Raw genomic sequence first — 16,175 nt, forward strand, 5'->3', positions numbered from 1 at the left:
TTAAATTCATAGTACGCTACACTATATTATATGTCTGTTAATTGGAAGGTTTAACTGTTTAATCTCCAGAAAGAAACACAAAATAATATAAAAATAAATCTGTTTTCATTAATTCGTAAGTGTAGGAACTAACTATACTCATACTCATAATCAAAAAGCTACTAATGAAAAAAACCAACAAGCATTATTGCTTCACGTGTTAATGTTTCCCTCCTAGTTTGTTGAAAACCACAAGAGCCACATAAAGGGTTTGAAAGATCCACATGTTGGACCCTGATTTAGGCAAATGACTATAATGTAGTGATATGACATTTTTATGACTTAAAGATTAGATATTTCTAATTCTCACTAGTTATCTCGTTACAATCCTCTGGGTGGCGTTCTTGTTATTCTCTAACCGGACTGTACGTGAACTATAAAATAATGATAATATTTTTGTTCATACAGCACTTTATAAAAGTTTATACCTTCATTGGAGCACAAATGCATTAAAAAAAAGAAACCGGCAGGCAATTATTAAGCAAAAATACACATTTATTCTTGTGCTTGAAGGAGAGAGGAATTCCTTTCTTGAAGGACATAATGAGCAATGGTGTCACAAAGAAAAAGTATAATACAAGGATTGGAGTTTAGTAATGTCCACTGACAAAGACATATTTAAAGAAATGATTCCAGAATTATGGGTAATAATTCAGTGGTAAATGTACAGTACAGGCATAATGAAAAATAACATTTAGTCCCAAGTTAATCGCTGGGGCTGCATTCTTTAACTTTGCTTACCTTAAGAAAAATCCTTACTTTACATCACACTAATCACAGGAATGTGATCCAGTTGACATCTCAGATAAAAGTACGATCACGATGACCTTGAATGCTCGAGAGTAGTTGTAGTTGATCCGATAGTTGAGCAACCAGTGTGTTCAGCTGTCGGCGGAAACCCTCACAACAGATGTCCTGACTGAGTGTGTACACATGTTCACTTAGTCCAGCTGTGATTGTGTCCATACAGACAGTCCGTGTGATCCGTGTGCTTCATTTTATCAACACAGAGACATTGTTTTAAATAGATGATCAGGAATTATCTTTAAAAACATTGTACTACATTAATAGCTTGTAAGAATACAAGTTTTAAAATAAGGATTATCCCACTTGGCTCCTATAATGTGTTAAACATGTCGCAACAGATTTAATTGCCTCAGCTTTGTGAGGTTTGTACATGAGCATAAGAAATCTTTTCAATCATTGATTCATACATTCAATACAGTCTCTGTTCGTCCTGAATTACCGCTACAGGCGGCTCGTTGTAACCAGCAATGCAAAATGAAACATATATTTACAAAACGACAAAAATACTTGTTTCTAAGTTATTTCATTTCTTTTAATTACCTGAATAGTAATTGAAACCCCCCACTATTTTTTTTAGCTCCATTTGCTGGATGATGTGAAGCTGTAATTTTTGTTCATTCATTAAAATATAAACAATGTCCTTACAGTCTATTTTTCATTTCCTAAATGTGTTACAGAAGTAAATTAAAAGTCATACAACCGATAAGCATTGAGTTTTGCCCCGCTAATTTAATGTTAATTTACTCAACTCGAGTAAAGACTGAGTTGTAAAAAACATTTTTTTGTTATTTATGACTTTCTGTGTTACCATAAATCACCACTTATCCAAGGTCAGGTCAAAGGGAGAGCAGCATGAGCAGAGAGGCTCTACCTCTTGCCAGGAACCTCAAGCCTTGTGGACACTGAGGCGTTCCCAGGCCTTCCAAAAAACCACAGACCATGTTTACAGCAGCGAATATGACAAAATATAAACTAGGGTGATGTCGCTGAGTCCACCATTGCTGTTGTGAGGATGAAACCCTAGGCGTGCAAACTCTTTCAAACGTTGTGTATGTTGTGGTTTGTTGATGATATGCAGTTAGAAATTATCTCTCAGTGTAAACATCTCTCCAGCTTGACCTGGGTCTGCACAGGGGTCTCCTCCCAGTTGGACATGCCAGGGGTACCTCACTATATTGGCGTCTAGGATGATTCCTAAAATGTGCCCGAGCCACCTAGACTTCTCTCCATGTGGAGGAGCATCTTAAGCTTGTCACCTTATCTCCTAAGAGAGCACAGATTCCCAAATGGAGGAAACACAAGCCTACTTTATCTACCCTTCAATCAATGGGGAACTTTGTTTTTTCACCGAAGAATACATACCTTCATAACTCGCGATGAAAACTCGTGAACAAGACTTAAAGATACTTGACCTTGGGAAGGGTTTTTTTCCAACCTGGAGAGCAAATAACCTTGAACATATAATCTCCAAAGCTAAGTAAAGTAAGGACAGTTCAACCGGTGCCTTGTGAATAACTTGCATGGGTTCTCTATGCTTGTGAAGTCTATCGAGGAATTATTGGAAAACTCATTTAGCCAATAACATTCAAGTAACGTACACATAAAACATATTAACAGTATCTTAAAATTAGGACAGCAGGGAGGGAAACATGAGTCCGTGTTGCTACAAACACCAGAATTCACATTTTCATGTTGGGTTAGTTTCAAAAACATAGTTCATTTTTTATCTTTTTTTTAGTTCCAGACTTGTCATCAATTATCTGGCGGCGGTTCGTAACTGGGTCTCCTCGACACACGGCCCAGTCGATCCACGGCTGTGCTTTCGAACGCCTGTCTCATGAGAGGATGCTCCTCCAGGACTTCATTGAAACTGTCCACACTCAGCGAGTACAGACGGCAGTAGGTCTCCGCCATCACGCTGGCCGTGCGGCGTCCTTGGGTGAGCAGGCAGATCTCTGGACGCACAAGATAAAGGTAGGTGAGCTTTGGTTGTGACTAAACACAAGTAGTTCCCACAATTCACACGAACCCACCTCCAAAATACGCTCCATCGCTGAGCCTGATCTCTTTCCCGCCGCATGGGCTGACGATCACGTTTCCGTGTTGAATGAAATACATTTTCCGACCCAGCGTTCCTTCCCTGATGATCGGGTCGCCCGGCTGGAAGACCTCGAAGCGTAGCTTGGTCAGGATCACCGTCACAAAATGAGGGTCGGTGTTGGCGAAGAGTGGCATGTTGGCAACGAGGCCACGGCAGTTGTAACTGACAATCTCCTTCAGAATAAAATAAAGTATTTCAGAATCATTATACAACCAGAGATAAAAATAGTATTAGTTCCCATCAAATCACACTGTTGGTATACTCCAACTGCAACAATCATATCAAGTTCTTCAGTCATTTAAAGTGATAGTTCATCCGAAATTTGAATTTCAATCATCCTCATGTTGGCTAAGTGTTGTGATAATTTACATTAATTTAATTAAGATTTAAAGTGAAAGACATCAGAAATAGTTTCTGCTACAAACAAGCTTAAAATTAAGAATTTTTTTCTAGGAACAGGGCTTCAATACAAGAGGAACATTAAAGACGAGCAGAGTTGAGGTATTTCATGTTTTCTGTTGTGTGAAATATGGACCTGCCATCTGACTTTAACTCCAAAAAAAATATGGATTTAAATTCTCCCAACACTTAGTCAACATGAGGGTGATTAGAAAATGAATTATATTAGAAATTTGGGTTAACTATCCCTTTAACAATGTATATATGTAATGTATACAGCTGGGATCAGAAAAAAGACACCAAGAATGCATCAATTAAAAAATAATAAAAATAAGATTAACATGTCACAGTCTTGTTTAATATATAAATAAATTCCATCTTTCCCCTTAACTTCAACCAAAAGGTTATTATTTTGCTTATGATGTTGATTTGTAAATTATTTTTAAGAACCAAACCTCAAAGATTGCCAAAGGATGTTCCTTAATCTTTCAGGATTGGTTAGAAAATATTTTTTAGGAGCAATTGTTGGTTGGTGTTCTGTTGTTCCATATGGATCCAGGTAGGTTTTGGAGGCCTCGTCTGTTAACATTCCTGACTCATAAAAGTTGTTTTATAGATTCAATTGTTGAACCTGGCACACCGCAGTATGTCATTTATATCTATACATTTAATAAAACGAAAGAAAATCGTCACGAAAAATAATAATAATGACTACAAACCACCACAAGACTTCACTTGGAATGTGAATTCCTTCGTCAAGTGGCTAAACTAATTAACTAATTCTATGTAATTGTAGTTTTTCTGAACTAAATGAACGCTATGATTTGAAAAACTGTTCTCTTGGTGATCAGGATTTATTGACCCGAGTCATGAAACATGTCACTACAGACGGTGATATCTGCACTACGACCCTCACCTCTTTCAGAGGGTCGCTCAGCTCCCCCAGGATGCTATCTTCATCGAACATCTTTCCTTGGAATCTCTGCTCGTAGTAGTCGTGGATCCTCTGTCTGACGTCGGCCGGCAGTTTGTGGAAGGACATGTACTGCTCCACCTGCTTGTACTGAAACATTTTTTTCCCGCATGTTAAAACACAAACGCTGGACCTGAACAGACGTTCCACAAATGTCACCTTCAGTCCCCATGTGTTTGACAAATGACGTTCTCACAACTCAGCTGTCGATTTAAGTGGATTGTGTAACTCATTTGTAATGGAAATTATCCAACAATCGTCCCAAAAACAAAGGCGCTGCCATTTCCTTGCATCTGCTCGGCTACACTGTGAATATCCCAGGCGAAGGGTCACAATGAACCCACACGGCCTGTTAGATAATACTGCTATTTTCTAAGCATTTGGCAGCGTCTCAGTAATAAAATAACCAGGCTGATGATTTCAATCATGAATGGATTATAAAATCACATTAGCGTCCACGTGTCCGTGCAGCTGTGCGCAGAGGGGGTGCTTACCTTCTCCTGGTACTGGCGATGGGATGCGTCCAGGGAGTGGACCAGGTTCGTTGCATGACCGAGGAACATGGCGTAACAAGTGGCCCCCACAACCATGCTGACCATGGTCATCCACACGTCGCTCATCCCCTCGGGAGGGTGGGCGCCGTAACCGATACAGAGCATGTGACTCATGGCCATGAAGAGGGCGTAGGAGTACTGGATGTGCCATGTCGCATTCTGTTTCGTATGAGAGAGAGAGTAAAAGAAAAGACAGAGAAGGTTTCTTGAGTTTGAGCTGGTAAACCCTGATCTTGTTCTGTCCAGACTAGGGCTGTTCTTCCTATGTGAAGTAACTCAGATACAATGTAGAATCTCTGGCGTTTTAGATCAACAACATTTTTACCGATTTCTCTGTGAAAGATGTCATGGACTACTGGCTTCTTCTGCAGCTCCCAAGGCCAGAAATTGATATCTTACTTGCTGCTCACGTTTATATAATATATTTATATTCAAAACAAATTTAAAAAAATGAGATTCTAGTATCATGTTAAAGGTCCTTTTATCATAATATTCTGTAAATAAACAGTAACTCCCAGAGTTAACCAGCATGGGTACTAGCTACAAAAAAATCACTGCAGATAGTAAAAACATCATGCATAACAACTGCAATATACTTAATCCTATACTGAAAACAGCTATATAATATAATACTAGCTTGGAAGTGTGGGGTTTTCCTATGGGGGGGTTCTGAAGAGTGGAACATTGACAACATTTCAATATGAAAAAAAAGCTAAGCTAACATAGCTCGTAAATCACTGAATGATTGAACACAAAAGCATTTCATTAAGTGGAGAATATGTTTGTTTATATTTTTTAAATTGAGAGGAATATTAAGCAAGACTATCAAGCAACACAATCTGACTCTAAGGTGAGGAAATAATTCAAGGCAAGTCACATCCTGCCCAGGAATACTTTAATTTTGCCTGCCAAACAAAACCATGGAACCATGGAACAGGATTAGCATGAACTAAATAAAGGAAGACTTATGCAGGATATTAAAGAAAATAGGTGTAAGAAAGAGGCTTAGCTGAAATCTGTGCTCTTAAAGGTTTTAAGTCATTGTTATTATAAGCAATGTTGGGCTTGTTGCTTTAAAATGTGAAAGCAATACGCCCTGTAATTCATCTTTAAACAAACAAATCCAAATTTGTGTTTGCTCTCTACTAACTGCAAGGGAAATGTGTATAATTTGAAGGGTTATCTTCCGTAAATATAAGGTGTTTAAACTCATTGTAAATGTTAGTAAACATCAGAAATTCACCTGACAGAAATATCAGGGGATAAGACAAATATAAGCTTAACAACAGGTTTTGTCGTCTTAAAAACAAGATAAAAAAAAGAATATGAAAAATCAAGATAAGATCTGTTTGACTACAAGAAAACACTGAATTAGGTCAAGAACCGCTGGCTCTGATGTGTTGCGCTGGCATAATTATGTTGGACTCAAACTGTATTCACATTGAGGGAAGTGTGCTAAGCAGGGTTGGTTTCTCAGAATAAAAGAATAAAACCACAGTAACAAACTTTAACTAACTAATTAATTGTCATATCTAGGTATGACAGCCTCTAGGAATCAGAATGTTAAAATGCAACATAATTAAAGTATGTAATTGTTATCAAATGTAGTAGAATAAAAGTTTGAAGTATCCACAAAATCAGAGTAAAGAACAAATGCTCAAATCTTTACTTTTTGGACCTTTTTACTTTGTTACTCTCTACCTCTGTTGAGATTTGAAAACTTGAATACTCACCACCATGTTGTTCTTGGACACCCAGCAGTCCGGAGGGAAGTCCTGCAGCATCGGCACCATAAAGGTCATACATCCATCCCAGTGACACAGTAGCAACATCATGCCGATCAAGTTGAATATCCGCACGACTGCGCTGGCCAGGTCATAGGTCATGTGGAACATCTGACAGCAGACGAAAATGATGATGATGATAATGATGCTATGCCTTTATTCTTCCCAAGTTGAGAAACTGATGACAAAACAACTACAATTCAGGAGGCGTTAAGTTATGTTAAAACATGTTAAGAAGCCAGAAGTATTTCACCTCTTCCCACTGATGGATGTACCGGATCAGACGCGACAGTCGAAGAAGACGCAACAAGCTGAGGATCTTCGTGAAGCGCACGATACGAAGAGCTCTGGCGGTGCGGTAAACATCGGAGGAATCGTGCAGCGTCTCCAAGTCCACGATGAGGAAGATGTAGTCAACAGGAATGGAGGAGATAAAGTCCACCAGGAACCAGGAGCGCAGGTAATGTAGCCGGATCTCCTTGGGGTCCAGGATGATGTGGCTGTCCTCTCCCTGGATGCCGGTGCGAAAGTTTAAAACCAGGTCTATCAGGAAGAGAGTGTCTGACAGGAAGTTGAAGGTGATCCAGGGCATGGTGTTCTGGTCTTCAAAGAAAGTGATTCCCCACGGCAGGATGACCAGGTTACTCATCATCAGCAGCAGCATCACAATGTCCCAGTAAAACCTGCACAGAACAGGTGGACGTCTAAATAGATGAAGAGCATGGAAACTAGAAGATCTGAACCCTTGTGTTATTACTGGGTCAAGATGACCCGATGGCTGAAAAGCAAATGTGCTTGTGGTATCCTTTGTGTTGTTGCTGGGGCAAGGCTACCCGAAGGCTGGAAAACAACCGTGTTTGTGGTATCCCTTGTGTTGTCTTAGGGTCAAGGTGACCCAAGGCCCAAAAACAAAACAGAAATTGAGGTAAAATACATATGCAGTGGTGGAGGTTGTTCACCTTGACCCAGAGTCAACACAAGGGATACCTCAAACTCATTTGTTTTTGGGCCTTTGGATCACTTTGACCCTAAGACAACAGAAACGTAAAAATAATTCATATGGTACCGGAGTAACTGATATGGAGGCCCAGAAGCAGAAACAAATTTACTCTGGAAGAAAATTAAAATGTAAAAGCTTTTCAACTACATGACAATTTACGAAAACAAATCTGAAACAAATTTACAAACTCAGATTTTTTTTTACAATTTCCTAAAACAATTTAACATCTTTTTAATTTGCAAATTAGTTTTACTTTGTATATTTTAAATGCATATCTCAAATTATTATCTTGACTTTTACAGGGTGGTAAAGATGGGTCACATGTGTGTTGAATGACGTCTTCTTCTGGATTATTTATTTTAGAAATTAAAGTAAATGAATCAAGTTTTATTAATAGAAAAACACAATCTTCACGCTTCAGTCTATCCCAGCACTCAGGTCAAGTGAAGACATTCAACCGGGACCAGGATGACCCACTTAAGCTTGTTCCCTGGTATCATAACATCCACTGACACAGGAGGAGGACCTGGAAAAAAATCCTCCCAGTTGTTTATTTAGAAAAATATATATTTAGGAAATTTCATCTTTCGTTAGGAGTTCATCATCCTCAGGTTGTTTGTGTCAAACACTCTGTCTGTCTCCTCGCAGCCTTTCATTAGAATGTGAGCGGGTTTTTGATTACAGTTCAGTGATTGTAATTTGAACCCGGCAAGAGGAAAACAAAACCTTCTTCCTGTGACACACAAGATCAATGCCTCATGTAACAATGTCCCACATGTGTACACTCTGTTCAACATGGCTACTTGTAATCTGCTTTTATGTTGCAGCAGGTTGGCTCTCCACTTGTAACCTTTCCAAAGACACCTCAGTGGTGAGTCAACAGCTGACGACAAAACCAAACTATGACGATGCAAATCTACTACTAATATAGCCTCAGGCAGGCAGGTAGGTAGCCAGGTAGGTAGGTTGGTAGGTAGGTTGGTAGGTAGGTTGGTAGGTAGGTAGGTAGGTTGGTAGGTAGGAAGGTAGGTAGGTAGGTAGGTAGGTAGGTAGGTAGGTAGGTAGGTAGGTAGGTAGGTAGGTAGGTAGGTAGGTAGGTAGGTAGGTAGCCAGGTAGGTAGGTAGGTAGGTAGTTAGGTTGGGTAGGTAGGTAGATAGGTAGGTAGGTAGGTAGGTAGATAGATAGGTAGGTAGGTTGGTTGGTAGGTAGGTAGGTAGGTAGGTAGGTAGGTAGGTAGGTAGGTAGGTAGGAAGGTAGGTAGGTATGTAGGTAGGTAGGTAGGTAGGAAGGTAGGTACGTATGTAGGTAGGTAGGAAGGTAGGTAGGTAGGTAGGTAGGTAGGTAGGTAGGTAGGAAGGTAGGTAGGTAGGTAGGTAGGTAGGTAGGTAGGTAGGTAGGTAGGTAGGTAGCCAGGTAGGTAGGTATGTAGGTAGATAGGTTAGTAGGTAGGTAGGTAGGTAGGTAGGTAGGTAGGTAGGTAGGTAGGTAGCTAGCTAGGTAGCTAGGTAGGTAGGTAGGTAGGTAGGTAGGTAGCTAGGTAGCTAGGTAGGTAGGTAGGTAGGTAGCTAGGTAGCTAGGTCGGTAGCCAGGTAGGTAGGTGAGTAGGTAGGTAGCTAGGTAGGTAGGTAGCCAGGTAGCCAGGTAGGTAGCTAGGTAGCTAGGTAGCTAACTAGCTAGGTAGCTAGGTAGCTAGGTAGTTCTCTAGGTATGTAGATACATAGATGGAGCTTGTTTAAAAGAAAGTTAGATAATACTGTTGGATGGACAGATGCATGTACATTATACAAAGATGGATTGGACGGGTGGACGGATGATCAGATCGACAGACAGAGTGAAGAACGTGTGGTCGATGGACGTTAGGACAGGCGGTTGGACAAAAGGATGGCGGGACAGATGGAGAAACAAACTCAGAGACAGATAGGACAGGTGGTAGGATGTACAGGTTTGAGTGTGTGGCTGAGTACGTGATGGACGGATGACAGATGGACCAACTGATAAATAATTTCACTTCGAATTTTGGTTTCTAAAACATCTAATGTTGCATTGACAAGCGCATCTGAAGGGAAGGCAGAGCATACGGTTTAAGGAGAGTGGCCTTCACATAATCCCTGCATCAGCTGTCTCTATTATTGCATAATAAAGCAAGATTGGAATTATAGGGATTCTTCTGGCAATAATCCCCGCATGGCTTCATCCTGCTGTCTGGCCTGCGCTGTGTGTTTGATGATTGTTTCAACTGGTTATTATAAATCGCCACTGCAGACAGATGTGAGGGCAGCGCTGCTAAAGGACGTGCAGCTATTGGAGCAGTTCAAGGACAAACAGGGAATTATTCTGGTTTTGTAAGCAAAACATGGCGGATCTCTTTAATTATCCGGACAGATTTGTTTCTTTTACGCAGGAACAAGTAGGAAGACGGTGACCATGGAGACAATAATCCAGATGATCTTGTCCTATATATCGCTGATCAAATCCCTTCATCGCATAATCAACAGAAATGAAGTCTCCTGCTCACGGACGGCTGTTATCTTTAATGTTTCATACTGTAAAGTAACATTTTATTCTCTTTATTAATTTTTATAGCTCAACATTTTACAAGGACAAGCAAAATGCTTGTTGTATAATCATTTTGTAACAAACATCTTCAATCTTTTTCAAGTTTTCAAACAAAAATAAGGTTATAAAGAAACCTAAAAACAATTAGTTTCCTTTTTTGAGAGGTTTTATTCGATCTCGTCCTTTTACTTTCTATAAAACTGTCTTACATGTCTGGTCGGTTTGATAAGCTTTCCCAGTCAGAAAATATTTCAAAAGTGTTAACATTGCATAACATTTAATTGTCATTGTAAATGGACACTTTCCTAATCAAGGTTTCACATAAAGTTAATACTTAATACTTAAGTATTGATTATTTTAGACTACTTATCAGTTTATTAATCATGTAAGAGTTATAAAAATGCTATTGTTTAAACTCAATGTTACCCACAGAAAAGATTTACATTATAACTGAGATAAGTCTCTTAAATATTGTACGATAATATTATAAAGGTTTGGTTGTTTTGCCCGTTAGTGTAGTAAGAAGTCATTAACCTGTAATTTTAAGTTTTAAACTGGAGGCTATTCTTAGCTTAGCTTGTTGTTCACAGCATTAGCTGCAGTCACTATAAGGCGAAATGTATCACCCTGTAAAACCTTCTATTTTTTATATTTTTTGAAGATTAGAATGTACATAGAATATTTAGAATAGATCTGATAAAATATATTTAATCTTAATAATTTATGTCTGAGGTAAATATGTTTTTGCGGGTCATATGTGTCTTACAATGTCAATATGTGAGACAAAAGTAGGAAGTTTGAAAACCTAAATTTGGTTTCCTTCTCTAAGTCAATTTTTCCTGTCATCCATTAAAGATAGGATTTGATGCTAAATCTTTGACCCAGGAGGAACCAGACACTCTCTTAATCCACATTCTGTGAGATATCTTCTCCCCTCTTACATCTTTTTGCGTTTAAATGTATAAAATATTTGTCAAATTGTGGTTTTGTCTTATCATCATCATTTATAAAAACAAATATTTAATGCATTTCCAGTCTATAATCAAATGTTTGTTTTGATATTCATGACTTTTGACACAAATTACGGTTTATTTTATCCTCCATTTGATCCTAAACCTCACATAGAGGTTACAAACGTGACCATTGAAAAAATCTTAATCAATAGTACGGAGGTGGAGGTGGCAAATAAGTGGGCGTTGACCATTTGACACCCTTATTAAAAAAAATGCAGGCTACAATTTAAAAACAGGAACATCAATCCCAGAGTCATTTAATGCAGCAGAAGGATTGCACATGTTTTGACAAACTGCATTTAAAAAGGTTTATATTTCACAGTTGTGCAACACTTGCGTAATACTGAATCTCTTTGTCCAACAACTTCTTTTGAAATGATGATAACCTTGTTGAAATCTTATGAATCGTATGACCGTATTGCTTTAGCTCTGAACTTTAATTTCTCGCTTCAAATCAAATCGAAGTTTTTCTAACTTTAAATTGATAAAACCACACAAATAAATCATAATGTCGAATGTTCTCTCGTGTCTAAATGTGTTTCTTGTTATACAGAGACAAACGTTGTGTGACCCGTTTGTGAGAGTGTTGTGTAATTTGTTGGTCCTGGGCTCTCACTAAAGGTTCAGGGTTGAGATCTACCTGAAGTCGCTGTACGGGTGGATGATCCAGACACCGAAGGACTTGACCCTCTCCTGCTCGGCAGCGACCCCTTTATGGCTCCCGAACATCCGCAGGGAGAACTTGTTGACCCCCGGCTGAAGCAGGTTCCCGAACTGCTTCTGGAAGTAGGTGGACTGGTCCGACAGGGCCTCCAGGACCACCGCCTCCCCATCGTCGTTGCAGTCCAGCAGGCCGTCCGGGTCGGAGACGTAGTCTTCGTTGTGGGTCTTCACCAGCGAAAGCAGCGTCTTGGTCACGTCGCTCTTCTTGCCCAGCTTGGGCGAGGGGCTGCCCGGAGGGGTCGTCCTCTGAGAGCCGCTCCTCCACCTGGAGAAGCGGAAGCTGCTCCAGCTGCGGTACCGAGGCGGGTCCGGCTTGTGGGACGGGCTGCCCGACGTGACCTTTTGTTCGTCCATGCTCCTGGACGGGCTGGACATCTTCCCCCCCTGCATCTTTAGTTTTCTCAGTAAGACCTAAAACTTAAGATGATGCTAACACATGACTAAAAATGACAAAAATCCTAAAAGTGACTCAGTTCTGCGCAGCAGGTGAGGCGGCCTCAGTGTCCATGTCACATCTGACCAGTACAGGATGGATGCAAATTACCAGGCAGGGCTCAGTAGCCTTCAATAATCGGCTTGTTGGAAAGCGTCCACTCACCTCTCCTCCCCTCCCTCCCTGCCTGAGCCGTGGTAATGACCTCACTCCACGTCGCACACAACTGCCTCAGCTGCTGCTCGTCCACCGGAAACAACACAAAAGAATGGAAAGTTTATCTCTTCAATAGCGCCTCACAAACACCCTCTGTTTTGTCTGTTGTATAAGTGTTATCAAACTCAGGAAGATTGTGCGTCAGTATCACAACTGTTTACAAGAGATAAACAGAAAAGCACTCAGAGAGCGCAGACCACGGATAACACTCTGAATTCAGCCAATGCTGTGGTTGTGTTTGGACACGAAATGTTGCCCTGCATTTATTTTAGTGTCACAATTTGAAAGTTGTTAGTATTTGAACTCCTGTGTTGTTCTCAGTGTTATCTTGACCTTTAAAGTATATACTTTATTGAGTATTGTTTTGATTGTTTAAGCGCTTTGTGACCCTGGTCTGGAAAAGCGCTATATAAATAAAAATTACTTACTTACTTACAACACAACCAAAATCCAGTTTATTTTTTTTGTTTTGTTCCTTTTGTTATTTTCTCTGCTGGCTGACAAATGTAAATTTAACAAGAATTAAGCCACAAAAATGCAACAACATGCTAATGTTAAAGTTAGCATAATAAACTATAAATAAAATACTTTCAAGGATTTATCAGTAAATGTCATCGATAGAGTCAGAGTGTCGTGGTATGTTAAAAGATGTCACCAAGCTACTATAGAAAACCAATATTTTCTTTAAAGACTCTTGGGTCTGCACCAAGGACTCCTCCCAATTGGACACATCCAGGACACCTCTCCAGGGAGACTTCAATGAAACACTAGAGTTTATGATGAGTGAGACATCTCAGATGGTACAGTGTTTCATTTGTTTCCAAGAAAGAGTCCTGACAATTAAACTGTGAAACTATGGGAAATAAACTATGTGTTCATTCTTTATTCAAATGTCTTTGGTATTTTTTCAGAGCCACTAAACTGCTGGAGTTCTTTTCATCACCTCCAGCTTCCTTCTCCGTGACCACTTCTTTCCGCTCCATATGGATCACCTTTCGCTGGTTTAGTGCCACAGCCTCTAAGTGGAAGGTATCATGTTCAGGTCTACATCAGCTCTGCAGGCTCACCTGAGACGCCCCTTTTCACAAGGAGGCCGTATTTATGTGTGTCAGCGTCTATGTGACGTTCCAGTGGATGTTAAAGTGCTGTGAGACGGCAACACAACAACGACCGATAACGACAAAAACAGTTTTATTTTTCGAAAATTTGGTTTACAGACAAGTTCAAAAAGTGGGAAACAAATAGTTCAATGAAATAGATGTATATATTCACAAGATTTGAAAATGAGAAAAGCCAACCTGCAGATCATGATCGAGTTACAAGGGCGACCTGACCACTAATGAACAGTACAGAGGGTAACCTACGTGCATGACCAACATACTCAACTAATCCTGCCTCACACACCGACACAAAAAACAATGCGTTTGCAGTTGCACGACACAAAGAGCTGAATCTGCACCACAGAGAGTCACGATTCTGCGTATGATGTGTGGATCTAGATTTTAATCCAGAACCAAGAAAGTCATCTAATTGATTATGGACATATCCTGAAAATCTCATTGACATTTGTGCATCACTTTTTTGGTGCTTTTGTTAAAAAAACGTAAATAAAAAAAATGCTATTAGTCAAACACTTTTTAATATCATTTCATTATCGGGAATGGTACAGTCTGAATCTAGTCCACGGTTACCAGTCAAGCATACCAAGTCCACCATCATCAGATAAGGCAAAACTCATGGAGTTTGAAGTTGAGTTTTGGGAATTTTCCCTTCGAAACTTTGACAAACAATTCCAGGTGCGTCTTGATTTCCAGCACATTTTGGTTTCGCTCAACATTTCTTTGGCGAAAACATGTTGTTCCAGACGTGACCATGATAAGAGAATCCTTCGCTGAACTCTGCACGTCCTCCCGTGGACTCCTACACCACAGTTCCCGACACTTGACGCCCACAAATCAAAGCTTCCCTTTATAAGTCGGAGTTAACAAGTTCGAAATCATCAACTGAGATCGACTCGACCTGAAAAATCGACAACCCACTCGAGCAACGATGACAGCCTTCCTGACCGGACTCTGGTTGATTCTGAGTTTTCTGACCTTGGGAGGTAATGTATTTGAATCCGTTTCTTCCAGAACATATTGAGGTTGACTTCTTCATGGATCCACAGCGACGGTGAACAATCCCCTCAACGAGCCGGACGTTCCCTTCCCACCTGCCGAGCCTACCGCAGAGAATCTGGCAAACATCTGCCTGCAGGGTCCCGGTCGTCCTCGCTATCCTCCCAGCTTCTTCCCTCCGAGCGGCGCCAGCCACTTTCGTCGACGTGGAAACGCCATCAACCGCCTGGAGTCGTGGTTCATTTCCTGTTGCAGTGGATTCCAGGATAGAAACAGGCAACTCTGCTGTGCAACTAAAGCTGTATGTTTTCTTGACAGTATTTTTTAATTTTTAGTGTAAACGTTTTGACCTCAATTCAACCTTATACACAAAGACATAAATGTTCCTTTGACTGATGACATTTAACCTAAATTCCCAATTAATTCTAATAAATTATATTTATTTTGTATTTCACATTTCTTCAGAATAACTTTTTATATAGGTATATATATATTTTGCTTTATATTTTGTATATTCACACACTAAAATACTTTTCTTTAAAAAAAAAAAGTCATCAATTGTTTAAAAGGTTTGAAGTAATTGAATATGGACTTTTAAAATATCCACAAATATCACATAACAGCCCATTAATTATTATTGTACTGCTGTAATTATATTGTGTCATATCTTTCGTTTATCAACTTTCTGATGTGTTATCAGTTTTATCTTGATCTTTTAAGAATATACTTTATTGAATATTGTTTTGATTGTTTAAGCGCTTTGTGACCCTGGTCTGGAAAAGCGCTATACAAATAAAAATGACTTACTTACTTACATAGGTCGTTGTATGAGGTGGTATAGGGTCTAGGTCTGCACCAAGGCTTCCTCCCAAATGCAGAACACTTCTTAGTAATTTTACACCAATTTTATTTGATTAACTGAATCAAGCGCTATAAAAGTAAGTAAGTAAGTAATACTCATTTGAAAAGCGTATTTCTAAATCGCACGAAATGTGACTTCAGATTCCAACAACCATCTTGTGGGAGGTCGCTCTCTTGCGGTCGCAACAGAAACTGTTAAAAATGTAGCTGAAGAAATATTTTGACATGTTTTTTTTATTTATTTCCAGTGGAAACAAGCCCTGAGCAAGTTCTGCGCGGAGGAACATGCAACCATGACTGCTGCCTTCGAGTGCTGCGACTTGAAGGGAGAAGCTCGCTGGGCTTGTTTCAACGAGGAGCTGCCGAACCCAGACTACAGCCCAACTCCGGGGTACAGCGCCCCAGAGGCCCCTCGGGAGATGGGCTTTGTCTATAACGCACAAGGTTGTTAATTGGAAATAAAACCTATTGTGTTTGTTAAAATGACAAAGATAAATGTTTAACAGCTCTCATGATGAAATAAATTTAAAAAATAAAGATTTCAAACACACTTTCTTGTCTTTTTCACACGTGAATACCCGTAGTTGCAACTGTCTCC

At 39.8% G+C, this 16,175-nt stretch overlaps 2 protein-coding genes across 2 annotated transcripts; one reads left to right on the forward strand and one right to left on the reverse strand.

The window, feature by feature from the left end:
- Window positions 1–1,878: 1,878 nt before the first annotated feature.
- hcn3 (hyperpolarization activated cyclic nucleotide-gated potassium channel 3) lies at window positions 1,879–12,437 on the reverse strand. Its single transcript, XM_087786655.1, has 7 exons — window positions 11,868–12,437; window positions 6,911–7,340; window positions 6,607–6,768; window positions 4,814–5,032; window positions 4,263–4,409; window positions 2,880–3,120; window positions 1,879–2,801 (listed from the first exon to the last, which is right to left on the reverse strand). The coding sequence occupies exons 1-7, from the start codon at window positions 12,338–12,340 to the stop codon at window positions 2,599–2,601; spliced, it is 1,875 nt and encodes a 624-aa protein (XP_087642781.1). The 5' UTR covers window positions 12,341–12,437; the 3' UTR covers window positions 1,879–2,598.
- Window positions 12,438–14,576: 2,139 nt separating this feature from the next.
- On the forward strand, window positions 14,577–16,127 carry ecm1a (extracellular matrix protein 1a). The gene is made up of 3 exons (XM_087786656.1): window positions 14,577–14,703; window positions 14,767–15,017; window positions 15,826–16,127. The coding sequence occupies exons 1-3, from the start codon at window positions 14,649–14,651 to the stop codon at window positions 16,027–16,029; spliced, it is 510 nt and encodes a 169-aa protein (XP_087642782.1). The 5' UTR covers window positions 14,577–14,648; the 3' UTR covers window positions 16,030–16,127.
- The last annotated feature ends 48 nt before the right edge of the window (window positions 16,128–16,175 follow it).

The sequence above is a fragment of the Callionymus lyra genome, chromosome 3 (genome assembly GCF_982586985.1).
Source record: "Callionymus lyra chromosome 3, fCalLyr1.hap1.1, whole genome shotgun sequence".
NCBI lineage: Eukaryota > Metazoa > Chordata > Actinopteri > Syngnathiformes > Callionymidae > Callionymus > Callionymus lyra.

What these genes read in the sequence shown, in the direction of transcription:
- hcn3 (XM_087786655.1), bottom strand. Translation starts at nt 12,340, where the DNA reads ATGCAGGGGGGGAAGATGTCCAGCCCGTCCAGGAGCATGGACGAACAA. An exon ending in ACATCCATCAGTGGGAAGAG is followed by an intron (nt 6,769 to 6,910) that starts GTGAAATACTTC and finishes GTCTGCTGTCAG; the next exon opens with ATGTTCCACATGACCTATGA. An exon ending in CGATGGAGCGTATTTTGGAG is followed by an intron (nt 2,802 to 2,879) that starts GTGGGTTCGTGT and finishes TTGTGCGTCCAG; the next exon opens with AGATCTGCCTGCTCACCCAA.
- ecm1a (XM_087786656.1), top strand. Translation starts at nt 14,649, where the DNA reads ATGACAGCCTTCCTGACCGGACTCTGGTTGATTCTGAGTTTTCTGACC. An exon ending in GAGTTTTCTGACCTTGGGAG is followed by an intron (nt 14,704 to 14,766) that starts GTAATGTATTTG and finishes ATGGATCCACAG; the next exon opens with CGACGGTGAACAATCCCCTC. An exon ending in TCTGCTGTGCAACTAAAGCT is followed by an intron (nt 15,018 to 15,825) that starts GTATGTTTTCTT and finishes ATTTATTTCCAG; the next exon opens with TGGAAACAAGCCCTGAGCAA.